The 15150-nt window shown below is 37.4% G+C and overlaps 1 protein-coding gene across 1 annotated transcript; it reads right to left on the bottom strand.

Moving 5' to 3' along the window:
• Positions 1–2223: 2223 nt before the first annotated feature.
• On the bottom strand, positions 2224–13361 carry LOC132151300 (tetraspanin-1-like). Its single transcript, XM_059559404.1, has 8 exons — positions 13290–13361; positions 13082–13145; positions 9543–9749; positions 9365–9439; positions 6768–6866; positions 6285–6431; positions 3008–3088; positions 2224–2693 (listed from the first exon to the last, which is right to left on the bottom strand). The coding sequence occupies exons 2-8, from the start codon at positions 13136–13138 to the stop codon at positions 2634–2636; spliced, it is 726 nt and encodes a 241-aa protein (XP_059415387.1). The 5' UTR covers positions 13139–13145; positions 13290–13361; the 3' UTR covers positions 2224–2633.
• Between the last annotated feature and the right edge of the window lie 1789 nt (positions 13362–15150).

Raw genomic sequence — 15150 nt, 5'->3', positions numbered from 1 at the left:
CCAGCCTCGAGGGGTGCTGGATGTTCTGAGAGAAACTTGGGAGGAGGGGCCATCTCAGGGCAAAAACAAAATTCAGTATGTGCTGGACTTGAGAACAAAACTCCACACTTTGGGTCGGCTATCAATGGAGAATTTGTTACAAGCCCAGGACTGCCAGAGCCAGCTGTATAACAGGGGAACTAGAGAAAGTACTTGTATTACTCCCAACATCAAGCTCTAAATTAATGGCTAAGTGGCAGGGACAGTTTGAGGTCGCACGTCAAGACGGAGATCTCGATTATGAGGTAATACGGTCCGATAGGAACGGGGCACGTCAGATCTACCACCTCAACCTCCTCAAAAAATGGAACGAGGCGGAATCAGTGATGTTGGCAACGGTGATTGGCGGAGAGGATGATCTCAGGCCAGAGGTGAATGTCAAACCACAATCCCTCGAGCTGGCCCCAGGAGGAGATCACCTCTCGCCGTCCCAACTCACTGATCTAACGAAATTACATGTGGAGTTTGCGGACGTGTTCTCGCCCCTACCGGGCCATCCAAACCTCATTCAGCACCATATCGAGACAGAGCCGGGCGTGGTAGTTCGCAGCCGGCCATATTGCTTACCTGAGCACAAGAAAAAGGTAGTTCAGGCTGAATTAGGCGCAATGCTCGATATGGGGGTAATAGAAGAATCCAATAGTAACTGGGCGAGCCCGATAGTTTTAGTTCCAAAAACGGACAGGCTCGTTTTTATTCGACATTGGACTTCAGGAAGGGTTATTGGCAGATCCCGTTGTCTCCATTATCCAAAGAAAAGACAGCTTTCACGACGCCGTTTGAATTACACCAATTTGTTACCCTTCCATTTGGGTTGTTCGGAGCACCGGCCACCTTTCAGCGCCTCATGGATAAGGTTCTGCGGACCCATGCTGCATATGCGGCTGCCTACCTAGATGATATCATTATATTTAGTAATGATTGGCAGCGGCATATGTAGCATCTGAGGGCTGTCCTGAGATTGCTGAGAGGGGCTGGACTCATGGCCAACCCAAAGAAGTGTGCGATTGGGCGTGTGGAAGTAAAGTATCTGGGCTTCCACTTGGGGCATGGACAGGTGCGTCCCCAAATTGACAAGACAGCCGCCATTGCGACCGGCCCATGTCCCAAGACCAAAAAGGAGGTAAGGCAGTTCTTGGGACTGGCGGGATATTATAGACGGTTTATTCCTAATTATTCGGACCTCACCAGTCCTTTGACTGACCTTACTAAAAAGGAGGTGCCAGATACGGTCCAGTGAACGGAGCCGTGTCAGCAGGCCTTTACCCGGGTAAAGGCTGCCCTGTGTGGTGGGCCGTTATTACACTCTCCTGATTTTTCTCTCCCTTTTCTGTTGCAGACAGACGCGTCAGACAGGGGGCTGGGTGCAGTCCTGTCACAGGAGATAGAGGGGGAGGAATGGCCGGTGCTGTACATTAGCTGAAAGCTCTCGAAGAGAGAGGCTAAGTACAGCACCATAGAAAAAGAGTGCCTTGCTATCAGATGGGCCGTCCTCACCCTCCGCTATTATCTCCTGGGACGGGAATTCACCCTCTGTTCGGACCACGCTCCGCTGCAGAGGCTCCACCGCATGAAGGATACCAACGCGCAGATCACTCGTTGGTATCTGACTCTACAGCCTTTTAAGTTCAAGGTGATCCACAGGCCGGGTGTTCAGATGGCTGTGGCTGACTTCCTCTCCAGAAATGAAGGGGGCTGCAGTAAAATAAATATATATATATATATATATATATATATATAAAGTTTAGTTTATTTATTTAAGATTATATTGGAATGATATCTAATAATTATAAATTTAATGTTTCCGTAAAACGGCTGTATGTTCACCAATAAAAACAAGTAGTTATTGTCAAACAGGGGAGGGGTGAGGAATATTAATTCAGTTTATATCTTTATTTTTTACTTCTTTATAGCAATTTAAATTAGAATCAGATTATTTAAATACATCAGTGATTAAAGTATGATTAAAAATTTCCTTCAGGAAATTTACGGAGTCAATGCTCCTTTCAAAATGACTATTTCCTTAACTTAGAATTGTATTTATTTTTATATATAGTATCAACTGTACAAAAAGAACAAGTTATCCTCCTCAGTCAGTATCTTAAATAGATGTATCTTCAGTGGGTTAGGGATAGTTTTGTTTGGTGCAAAAATGCATTATTTATAACACATTCTCCACTAACACTTTCCTATCTCACCCTTAACCAATTTTTCATGTATAAGAACAGCCTGTGTGACATGAAGAGTTTCAGTGCAAAACAATTATGACTTCTCTATGCAAATGAACTCTGGTTATAAAATTACTTTCTCAAGTAGAAGGGCATACAGCAACATTTTTATTTCATGAAGTGAATTTCATTACATACTCAGAAGAAAATTGTTTATGTAACTTCCGATTTCAAAACCAGCTAAACTACGATTTTATCATCCACTTCCACCTCGTTAACATGATACAACTGAAATCCTACAATAAATAATGGCATAATATCTACAATATTATCTACAGTTAAAGTATTAACTAATATAGTGCTATATGTGCTAGTTTGTAGTGTAAAGAAAAGATGCATATACATAAAACTACTTAGATGAAACTTTCAGGTGGATTTTTTGCCCAGGTTGCAATAGAGGTACATAGACATCCCCATCGTTGCCACCTAGAAAAAAAAAAAAAAAAAACTATATATATATATACACACATTGTCATTTATAGGTGGTGGCAAATAATTTGTCTGTGGTATATGATTGAAGTGCTTAACAGGCATACATTTAAATGCATTTGGAAACAATGAAGATAATAACAATAACTACAGCTTGTGCTAGACATGCAAAGAGGTAAATTGTTCTGTACACCAAACCAGCCTTAACCAATCATGAGAAAGGCTACAGTCAACTTCCATCATAAACCCAGTACACTTCTACCAATCCATTTGTTATTTGAACAGCATGATCGATGCCTCAATGGCATTACCTCAATGGCAGTGACTCCAGCAGCAATTCCTCCAATGTTGACATTCCTCTGGATGATCTTAACAATTTGTTTAAAACAGCCCTGGGAAGAGAAACCAATATAAGATGAAAGGGCCTAAATCATATAACCACATCTCTGTAATACACAGGGGTGCAGGAGTGATCTGAAAAGTGGCAGGGGGGTCATATTTATATACCTTGTCAGCATGGCTCATAAATATTAATAAGGTGACGTATCATTCGCCTAGTAAGGCTGAAAAAATGGTAAGTCATAGTTGTTTATGGTTCCTTCAGCCAATCAGAGCTGTCAAGACATCATTTTCGTGCGACTCCATAATGATTGCCAGAATTTGGATCGTATACTACTGTTACTATTTCTACCATTTATTTCTATAACATATTAAAAGTAGTATGCTAGTACACAGTTCCAAATTCAGCTCTTATGTGCCCTTAAAGTAACATCTGAAATATTAGAAGTGCCAGTTCAGAGCACAGGAATAAACAGTGACAATATTGCAAAATTAATAGTTGTGCCGAGAATTTGTGCTGCTATCAGAATTATCATAAATATGAGATGTCGACTTCATAATTTTAACTGGGAACCAGAGATTATTTTAGAGATGGGATGACCTACAACCTTTCAACATGCAGGAGCATAGAACAGTTTCAGTAGTAGGCTAAATGATAGGTAATTCTTAATTTCGCAAAATAGTAAAATTTTTAGCATTTTGTGTTTTCTACATGGAGAAAAGCATGTGTTACCAACAGTGTTGGGGAGTAACTAGTTACATATAACGGCGTTACGTAATTTAATTACAAAATTATTGTAACTGTAATTAGTTACAGTTACTAAGAAAAAATGAGTAATTAAATTACAGTTACTTATGAAATTTTTTACGATTACAAAGGGGATTACATTTGAATATTTACACACATCCTCATCCAGTTTATTTCTTTCCCAAATTGCACTAAGACATTCGGCATTATTAAGACATTAATCTCCGAGGTGCGGAAAACACAGTTGGCTTTGTAGAATCGAGTAATAAAAACGGAATTCAGCCTTACGCGTATAATTGCATGCCGAATGTAATAAAGCGATTATTTCCGAATCCGCCATTCGATAATTAAATCTCTAATAAATCATGAATCGGTTAGTGAATCCGCGCCTACGCCAAACGGTTTGGATCAGAGTCATCAATGCGAGAGAGAGAGAGAGAGAGAGAGAGAGAGTGGAGTGGACTGTGGAACATACAGATTTAACTGATTTCTTTCCCAAATTGCACTGACTATTCTGAGACATACCGCCCTAATAATTTCTGGGATGCGGAAATACAGTCTGGTTCGTAGAATCCAGTCATAAAAACGAAATGCCTAACGCGGACGGAATATGCCAGATTTTGGATGACTAAATCAAAAGTAGGTCAGTACACTTGAATCAAAACATGACATCGACTAGTGTCTGTAAATATAAAGCCCCAAAAATGCAAAATATGACTTGCACATTCTGCGTGTCTGTGGAAATCAGGCGCGGACTGGACACCGGGAGAACCGGGACAATTCCCGGTGGCCTGGCAGCCGATTTTGCCCCACTATTTAATATCATTATTGTATAATTGCCTGCCGAATGTACTAAAGCGATCATTTGCGAATCCGCCATTTGATAATTAAATCTCTAATAAATCATGAATTGTTAGTCATGACTCGCGCGCTCTCCGCGCCTCCGCCAAACGGTTTGGATCAGAGTAATCAATGCGAGAGAGAGAGAGAGAGAGAGAGAGAGAGAGAGAATAGAATAGAATAGAATAGAATAGAATAGAATAGAATAGAATAGAGTGGACTGCTGGAGCAGAGAAGCAGAACTACTGTTCAGGGTTACAGGTAAGTTTCATCTGTAAAGATGCTTTTTTGTCTTTGTTTTTTATTTATCAAGCAGCAGCACGTTGCTCATCAGTCATCACTCAAAATACTATATAAAGGACATCATTATTATCTGTTTTAATGATACAGTAGTAATTTAGCTGAAATAAAATTCCGATTTTTTTACAACCCTTACGAAAATTTACATTTTAATATTTAACTATAAATCCAGAGAAAATGGTTACTATTGTTTAACTGTGATAACCAAAAATGTAAAATTGTTTTACAAATGTATTTATTTAAAAATGAATACAAATCCATTTGCAAAAAAAAAAAAAAAAAGGTTATTTTACTTTTATATAGGCTAATAAAAGCATGGTAATTTTTTGTAAGGGAAAAACATGACTCGTGTACAGTATTAGGATTTTTCTATAAAGATATTGTAGTATTGTAGAGTATTGTATTGTAAAGTATAGTTTTGTTTAATTTTGAGTATTAAAGTCAAGAGAGAGATGGATAATAGGGCATAATAAAGAGACTGAAGAGAAAAATGGAAGTGAAGGTGCAGTTCAGGAGAGAACTTTTAATTATTTTGCATGTCCCCAAATTAAAAATTTAAACCTTTTTTATGTCAGGTCCATACAAAAAATAGTTTTGTCCATGAATTTGTTTGTATGAGTTTGAATTTTCCAGTCGGAATTTTTTTCCCAGTCCGCCCCTTCTGTAAATTAATGGCAAAGACATGATTTCATTTACTACACATAAGCCTACTGAAGCTGCAGTGTTTTCAACCTCTGCCGCCTCAATATAGGAGTACATGAGCACATAAACATAATTTCTAGAACTGCTCTGTGTCACTTCATGTGCATTTTACTTATTTTGAGAAAACTATCATCATATACAGAGACAGCGGTTTCAAAAAAACACCAATGTTTCAGGAGTTTATTACACAGAATACGTCACATGCTTATTAGATAACTGTATTTAAGTTGATGTATATGCTTTTATTTATTATTCTTTAATTTTCACAAATTTAGAAAAGTAATCAAAAAGTATTTAAAAGTAATTAGTTACATTACTTTAATAAAGTAATTGAAAAAGTTACACTACTCTTACATTTTAAACAGGGTAACTTGTAATCTGTAACCTATTACATTTCCAAAGTAACCTTCCCAACACTGGTTACCAAGTAGTAAATCCCACATACTCAATTCATACTCAGCCTGCAAGATTTTTTTCTTCACACACCAGCTGTGACTTAAAGAATATAATGATTGTTTGCTAAAAACCAGCAAGTTGCCACACCTCTGGTAATACTGTACAGTACCTACTCGCAACTTTAAACATGTCCAAACTCTTGCTAGCTTTTGCAGTGGAATTATTTGATTATTTGAACTATGAAGGTTCTGCATATTTCTCACCACCACACCACTGAAATCTGCGTTGTGGTCGTCGCAAGGGAAGAGCTCAGAACCTGCACAACAGGTAGGAGGGTAAAGGGCCCCATTCTGCTTATAGTAGTAGGATTCAGAGAAGTCTGTGTAATTACTGAACCCACAGCACTGCAACTATTGCATGATGAAAAGCAAGAACAGTCAGTTGCATATAGTATTTTCACAAATATTGCTTTGTACAGCTAACACATCTACACATGTTTCCATGATGCACAGTATGTGTATTGATCTGTAAAGCTCTTGAAGGATTTTCATTAGCCTGTCAAAGTCTTGGCAGTCTGTTTAGTAAGTTAATTTTCACATTTACTGTCAACCACCCCATACTTGTTTAAGGGCTCTTTTAGCCAGGAAATTTGACATGATGGATTAATTTTATTTGACCTGTACAAAAAAAGCCTGAGGCGCAGATCAATACTCATGTATGTATGTATTCGGTTGGCCGTGGCTTACTGTTGTCATGGTTGAGTTCCACAAGTCTGTGAGGATTTTATCTTTCCCATACTGCTCCTTCAGTCCAGATGTGGCCCATGCTCTTAGAATGATCTTAGTCTTTTAAAATCACAGATAAACAGGGACACATGAAAAGTCCGAAAGGAATGGAAACTAGCAGATAAAAATCTTCCACAAACATAAACTTTTTAAAGCAAACTGCTTTCACCATTGTGTCTCCATCAGGGCTGCTAGCAATGACATTTATCATACTGTAGCTAAATTAAACAAAGGCTAGGCAATTTAGGAAAGTAATTTCTCAGCAAACGCAGTTCTTACTAGTCAATCGTAGTTATTTCTTTAATATATTGATACTTGTGGCTATCAAAGATTTGAATTCATTTGTCAATTAATTAGAAAAACATTTTAAATGTATGAATGTTATGGCTGTCAAAGATGCGTTCACAGGATTTAATTTAATTTTCTGGTAACTCTTCACAATAAGTTTTTATTTGTTAGCATTAGTAACTAAAATGAGTTATGAACGAAGAATGAACCATATTTATAAAGAATTTACTAATCTTTGCTGATGTTATTTCAACCATAACTACATTATTAAAATAAAAAGTCAACATTATGAAAAGTTTTTTAATGGACCTGAGCTAATATTAACTAGACTACTTAAACGAAGATGAATAAATACTGTAAAAATTATTGATTGTTGTAATTTAATGTTAATCATTTAATTTGAACACATTGTAAAGCATAACTAATGGGGCCTAACTTTAAAGCCTTACCCTTCTTAACACCATGAAAACAATTTAACATCATTATTGTTTATCAGTAAACTGTGAAGAAGTCTGTCTTTTTACATTTTAAATTACTGGTAAATGTGAAAGACAGACTTTTTCATTAAAGTACAAATTTATGAATCAAACTCTGGTGGGGTGTTAAATAAAATCAGTTTGCATGTTCTGAGCCTATTGTTTATATTATTTAATATGTTTAGAAATGAATGCATGATATATGGAAAAACAGTGTATGTGAATGCACTGTGGTTGCATATGCTTTGTAAAGTAAAATCTCCTTTGTGATGCATGCTTGCATTTCCTTTATCTTTCTCTCTCTCTTCTTACTTTCTCCCTTAGTTGGAATTAGATTAATAAACCTATATGTGTGTGAGTGTTTGCTGGGAAAGGTGGGGTCAGCAAGAGTGGTCTTCAGCACAGCATGCCTATGGGGATGTGCAGACAAAACACAATTAATATTGCTCCCCCTCCCACCTATGAAGCAGTGGAAGCTACACAGATCAGTAGAGCTATTACACGCAAGCTAATCCATCAATGTCTGGAGGAATTCCCTCACAATCTAGACAGGACAAAGCACTGTAAGGCAATGAAGCGATCGCTAATTGCTGATCTGAGACCAGTGTGTATAACACAGAATGCCATTTATAAAATCAACTGAAAGTATGACTTATCATAACAGCAAACTTTAATTTAAAGAGTAAAAATTGTATTGCCCATTGAACATTTGAACATGATAAAAACGCAATCTCCATAACGATTTGGCTTATTCTGTTACAATTTTACATCTTAATGTAAACATATAATGCTACTCAAATTCATATTGTGTGATTGTTATGACTTTGTGAAGCCTTTTGATTTCTTATCAAAAATACAACGGGGCAGCTGCTCATAGACTTGCACATGAATTATTAAAACACCAATTTCTTCTGTCAGGAAAAATAAATAAATGAATGGATAAAATTGTGATGGTGACAAACAGAACATTAAATGGGTATTTGCATGCTTAATGTTCCTCTGAACGATTTAGGTGATCTATAATTCACTGGAATGTCCTGCACTTTTCCTTTCTGGTGACTCCCCAGTAGCATTAACCGTTCTGGCTTGTTGATAAAGTACCGTGTTTCATCCAGATAGCTAGCCTGTATAAATGATGTTTCATGAACAGACCGATTCTATGCTTGCATAAATATCTTAGACCATTTTAAATGTCAACAGAGTAGAACCACAATTACCAAACACCACAAATAGAAAGTAGAAGCTTCGGTTTTTCATGATTTGAATACAAGATTTTCAATGTAGTCATAGGTTTTCAACCCCGTTGTATATAGTATCATATTCTTTTTCCTGTCTACGTTTATCTATTCATATGCATTAAATGAGATTTCTCTCTGTTAAATGGAATTATTATTTTCTTAATTTGCCTTAAAAGGCCTTAGTGTTTTTAATTAAAGGGTATTATTCTGTCAACATACCCTCCATAACTCATTTAAAGTTGTTGTAATTATTATACATTTGACTAAATGGGTGAAGCTCTGTATGTAAATCGCCTGTTTTGAATATAAAATGTCTAAACGTCAATATTGTAGTGCGATAAATTGCTCAAAGTGAGAGTGCTGGCATTGTGCCTGAGGCAATCTGGGAGTTATTAAGTGGCTGAATGTGCTGGAGCCATTTCAAACCCCATAATTTAATGATGGCCAGAGTATGATGAGAAATTTACATGCAGCTAAATTGAAAAGAGAGAAAAAGAGTGTGTGGGGGGGAAGGAGAGGACTGGCAGAGAGGTCAGTGGTTTTGAGCGAGACTCACGTAAGAGGAGTAGACCAGGGCTACTATTGCGGCTGCCGTCTCAGCGATGCAAATGATCAGAATGATGGAGAACAACTGATAGCACAGAGAAAGACAAAGCGAGTAAACATATTAACAAAACCTGAACGTAAAACTTTAATGACACTTGACATTAGGTAATATAATGAATGAGATTTACCATTATGAGAAGGCTTTTGCTCTCTTTCTGAGCTCCACAGCACCCCAGCAGTCCAAGCAGAGTCATAACTGCTCCAATAGTGATGCTGAAGATTCCTACACTGACATGACTCTGGAAATCATCAGTGAAAGGTGGCAAAACTTTCATAAAGGAATCTCCGTCTACTGTCATCCATATCCCTGCAGCCACCAAACACATGCCTGTGAGCTGTCGAAAACATTTTCCACTTTTTACTTCCACTTACATAATTGCATTTTAATAGTGATAGGCTAATGCTTAGATATAAATATGATAATGTATGCAGTCACCCTGTCATCAGAGATGAGACCATCACAATGAGGTGATCAAGTACCCCTCCCCAATAATCAGACATGGCCAAATATTCCCCAAATAACTGATATTCTTGAAGCTAACTGATGCAATCCATGACAAACTACTGTCTATACTGTACTATTTGCCAAAAAATAGTAAATGTGACCGCAACTTGTTCCAGTGTCACTATCAATGCACACAAAGTTGGCGTTTGTTGCGTTTGAATGAAACAACAAAGAGAGAGTTTGCGAAAAGGAATGTAGGAAATATTCTGGATAAGTGAGTTTTTGCTGTTGTTAATCACAATGTCCAGTCCTCAAAGTCCTTTAAGTAAATGAATTAAGCAAATATCTTAGAAGAAAGGTTTGTCACCTACATCAAGGTCAGTAATGTGACCGGCTCTTTTACTATACAAATCTTGATCTTTCAGAAAAAACAGACTGTAGTCTGATACTGTGTGACATAGTGCTAAACACAGATTATCACTCATAGTTTAGTTCATGAAACACCAACATCATACCTCATGCTCAAGTTACTTTGCTGTAAGCTCCAGTTCATATGAAAGCATTATGACCACAGGCATGTATCAGTTGTAGTCATGTGGATTTGGCTTCTTTATCTTTTGCATTTTCCCATGACTTTTTATTCTCACCATTATGCTGTACTATAAGAGGCGCTGCATGGATTTCTCATTTTTGCCAGTGTATCGCTACGTGTGTTCTTCCATAAAGGTAGGTCATTCAACAATGGCAATAGCTCAATAAAAAACTAAAGGGTGCCTTTAATGGCCACAAGCCTGCAGGATTAGGTGCTCAGCTGCTCATTTCCAGGATGCTTTGCAGACAAGAGGTCTGACACATACTCAGGTCTGGTAATGGCATGGATGTCCCAGGGTAATGATGGAAACGCAATGCTGTTGTCATTATGTGTCTTCTGATGTATCAAGATCCAAGTGCAACACCATGGCTGGATTATTTAACTGTGGGATGTAGAAGAGGTTTATTCAAAGGTTCAGCCTATTTCATGCGATATCTCCAAGGAGAATGATATGCATCCAGTCGAATATCAAATTGTCTAAGACCCAGAACACATTTGGTGGTGGTTTAGGTTAATGAATGGGTTGGCATCAGCATGTTAATTCACAGCACCGGCCATAACCATCTCTGAAACCTGATATGTTCTGTCAGACACAATCCCAGCTGTCAAGGCAACTCACATCCAGCTCAGCTGGCTGACAGCTGACCATGAAACGCTCAATACTGCTTCCCCGTCAACGTTAATTTTTTCCATGTGAGAATAATTTTCATTTTATCATTTCCCATTTGCACTCATGGAGCTTTGGGAATTCTCTGAATGTTTTAGCAGTTTAACTGCCAGCTTTTGATAATAGACACGTCTCTAAGCAAATAGAATTTGACGGGCATATTACCTTCAACCTTTATTCTTGAAAATTTGCTCCCTTCCCGTCATAGTTATTACTTTTTTTCCTTCTTCTTTTTTTTTTTTTAAAACAAATAATGCTTTGATGAAATGCCACCATGCGTGGCATAATGTTGGAAATGCTGTGTCAAAGAAAGATGCATCTGAAGAGATTACATGAATAATCAGGTAAACTAAGGAAATGAAATGGCACACTGTATGGGAGTGGAATGAAACTGATTAGACTTGGGAAGAGTAGGAAAATCATTTGAATTTCCATGGTATTACACATGTAGTCTAGGAGACAACTGTGAAGGGAGATCTAAACAGAAAAAAAGCATGTTAAGGGCTGTCTTGTTGAATATAAGTCGGAATATGTAAAATATATTGAATACATTGATGTGCAGCCTCATTTTCTATTCACAAAAGTGGGTTTTTCATCTCAGGAACAGATTTGAGATGCAACTTAAGCAAATATACATGTATGTACGTTAATACTTGAACACCTTCAACAAAGGTGACAGTAAAGGCCAATTCACACTAAATTATAATTATAAAGATAGCAATAACTATATTAGCTTCTTCAATTCTGCAGATCTTTTTAAAGTGTGGTGGATTTTGATTGGCTGTCAATATTTTATATTAAGGCTTGAATACACTATGTGACTTTCTGAATCTGATCGCCATGCATTATACTTGCTGACTTTGTAAATGGTTATAGAGGAAAATCTGGGCTTCATGAACTAAATGATTGAGGGTCACACACTACCAGACTGGTTGGACCATTCTGAACACAAGTAAGGAGGCCAACATGTGTTCTAAAATAAGATCAACATATTGAAGATGTTTGATATCCTCGGCAATGATGGAGTCATAGCCAGAAGCTAAAAATTATTTATGTTATAGTTATTGCCTGTGGTTTAAATACACTCCATAATCAGCAGACATATTTAAAACAAAGCAAGTTTCTAATATCTGAAGAACACTTGCAGTAAACATAAAAAATCGAATTAGTTGATCTTTTGTTGACCCACTATTGCACTCGAATCATTGTCAGACTTAAGACCGATTGACAGACTGATTCGTTTATGTTGAGATTTTGACAAAAAGAACAAAAAGCACTTGGTTACAGATTTCTCTTTTTTTTCCCCTTCTAATTACATTTTTACTGAAAACCTTGACCTTGTATTCTGTGTGATGCCAGTTTTATTCTCTACCATCCTTGACAAGTATTAAGACTGATAGGTCAGTTGTAGTTCAGATAAATAGAAACCGTTCACCAAATAGAAATTAATAGTATACTACTATAGCAATGCTTTGAATGAAATATTGTACACTATTATGTACGCTCTCCTTTGTTCCTGTATCTAAAGCCTTAAAAATCTCCTGTCCCACCATGCAACCCAGCCTACCCATCATTTCAGGCACTTTCAGTCTTTAGCTCTCAAACAAACAAAGTGGTTGTGAACAATAATGAGATGAAAATTGTTGCATGTGAGTAAGTGGGACTGGCTTACTCACATTCACACTTTGACTGTGATTATCAAGACTTCACCATGGAGCAGTGAAGCATTTTCTAACGGATTTGTGTTATCGGTTTGTATTTATGTGTGCATTGTGTGCATTTGCCGTAAAGAGGAGAGGATAAATGATCTGTTCCTCATTCAGAGGCAGGCTGAATCTATTTCATTCTTTACACCCCACATAAAAGTTTCAGTCAATAAATAAAGAAATGCTATTATTCTTCTAAACACCCGTCTCCCTGAACTCAAATGCATACATTTAATAAGGGAAAAAAGCTGACTTACACAGATAAGCAAGTTGAACACAACCATCACAACTTTAACAAATGTGAAGCAGCCCATTTTTAATCTGCAACAAAACAATACACATAAATCAGAGCTGCATTTGGTATTTTAATTCGCTTTACATACACACATGTATACAGTACATGTTGACTCCTTTCCACTTAAATCCATTCAAATCAAATGTTATTATGCTTTTGTAGCAACTCACCTGGTTTGATCCAAAGTGCATTAATAGATGAAAACAGCTGAGAGAGATGTTAAGTGAGAAATTGGCAGAGAGGGGAAGAGATAGAATAAGAGGGAAAGAAAGTACGAGAGGTGTTCACAGGTGAGATGGGTGTGGTTTGCATATTAAATAGCTAGTGTGGATTCAGTGTGGCTTGTGTGTCATATAACTAGTGGTTTCAATTGGCTGTTATACTAATTGTATATGGTACAAAATCTCCCTCACACATAATGGACAATTTACTGTTTCACTTGCTTATGAACAGCAATGGTTTGAAATGTACTTATGATACCAATAAAAAATAAATGACTTAAAGGTTGACTTTGGTCACTAGTTATCAGGTGTTGCACATAATCCTTACTTTCCTTTGTGTCCTTTTCTGTGAGGCTTCCTTTGTTCTTTTGTACTGAAGCATATATACCTGGCAGTAGAGGGCAGTATTGCAGTAAAAAGGCTCTCAGCTTTCATAGCTTCACTGGTTCACCATTGTGGTATCCTAGATACTTGAAGATGATCGATGGACCCTTAGTGGATGAAATGTCTTTCTTTGTCCAGTTTTATCCATAGAAAACAAAAACAAAATCCCCACAGCAAATGATTTTGAAGATCATTTTGTATACTACAGCTATCCAACCAGAGTACTGGAACAACCTTTAACTTTTAACCTTAAAATGATTATTGTTATTATTATAATTATTGTTGTTGTTTTTATTATCACATTTGCCCTGCATGCATCTTTCACAACTATATACTATATACTTACCTTCGCTCATTCTCATTTCTACCAATTGCCCTTCAGTTCTTCATGGCCAGCATTATTTGACATTCCTCTAGCATCTAAATTAATATTAGGTGGTCACTTTTTTATCAAAAGAAAGGCAAGCTGTAGAAAATTCAGCTATATCGGTGAAGCCAGTAAAACATGGACAGCCATAATGAGGTTGGCTAGATTAAGTATTATCTGTTCCCTCCAGGGTAGGAACTTAGGTGATGCACTTAGGTTGGTTTCTCGTCATTGCTCCAATGATCCAAAGGGGCATTCCATCATTAAGGATCTCCTCCCAGGACGGAACCCTTGTCATAGGCAGGCCAATGATGCGACCTGCAAACCTGCAAAACAAGCAGCTCTGCTCTAATTAGGAAGTATGTGACCACGACAAAAGAGCGGCACTATAATGGCTTAGTATGAGAATCTCAGGACCATTTTATTTGATTAGACAAATCTAAGATAAGGCAAGTGAAAACTCTGATTTATTGTATCATTAACACCGAAAACACTGCAGTTCCAGTCTTCCAAAACAAATCCTTTGTCAAGTTCACCATCTGGGGAAAACAAATAGCCTTAAAACCATATGCGAATAGTCATGGGGGAAAAAACACATCAGGCATTCCTATTACTTTATTCAGACCACAAGAGAACCCACCCTGACAGCAGTCATATAATCACATTGTAAACACAGCCTGTAAATCCCTGTGTGAGACTTTCTTTTTCATCATAGTGAGGGATTATGAAATGCGCAGAGCAGCAAACAGAAGCAGTAGTGACTCTGCCTAAACACAGAGACTCCCCTGTGACCTCTATCGTCTCCGCTAGTATTAATTTATCACAGGAAGCTATAAGCATATGCATATTAATTCAAGCTGGTCCATCATGCCATAGGCGACTAGGTCCATAAATCAGATCAAGGAAGAGAGCCTACACAGTTTATGGAAAGGGAGAGAGATGCATTGTTGTGCACAGTCTTATTTCCTTTGTTATATACTGTGGCGGGGTGGAAGGAAAAGGCAGGAGCAAACTCAAGTGTAAAGCCCCGGAGGGTGGATTTTATTGAAAAGTGAAGGG

Source organism: Carassius carassius, chromosome 10 (genome assembly GCF_963082965.1).
Source record: "Carassius carassius chromosome 10, fCarCar2.1, whole genome shotgun sequence".
Classification (NCBI taxonomy): Eukaryota; Metazoa; Chordata; class Actinopteri; order Cypriniformes; family Cyprinidae; genus Carassius; species Carassius carassius.
The sequence above is the reverse complement of the archived record's forward strand: the minus strand, read 5'-3'. Positions and strand labels throughout refer to the sequence as shown.

Bases quoted from the DNA above. Each gene is read 5' to 3' on its own strand.
- LOC132151300 (XM_059559404.1), bottom strand. From the start codon at position 13,138: ATGGGCTGCTTCACATTTGTTAAAGTTGTGATGGTTGTGTTCAACTTG. The intron at 9,750-13,081 runs GTAAGTCAGCTT...TGTTTTCGACAG, and splicing joins TGTTCAACTTGCTTATCTGT to CTCACAGGCATGTGTTTGGT. The intron at 6,432-6,767 runs GTAAGCCACGGC...ATCATGCAATAG, and splicing joins GGAACTCAACCATGACAACA to TTGCAGTGCTGTGGGTTCAG.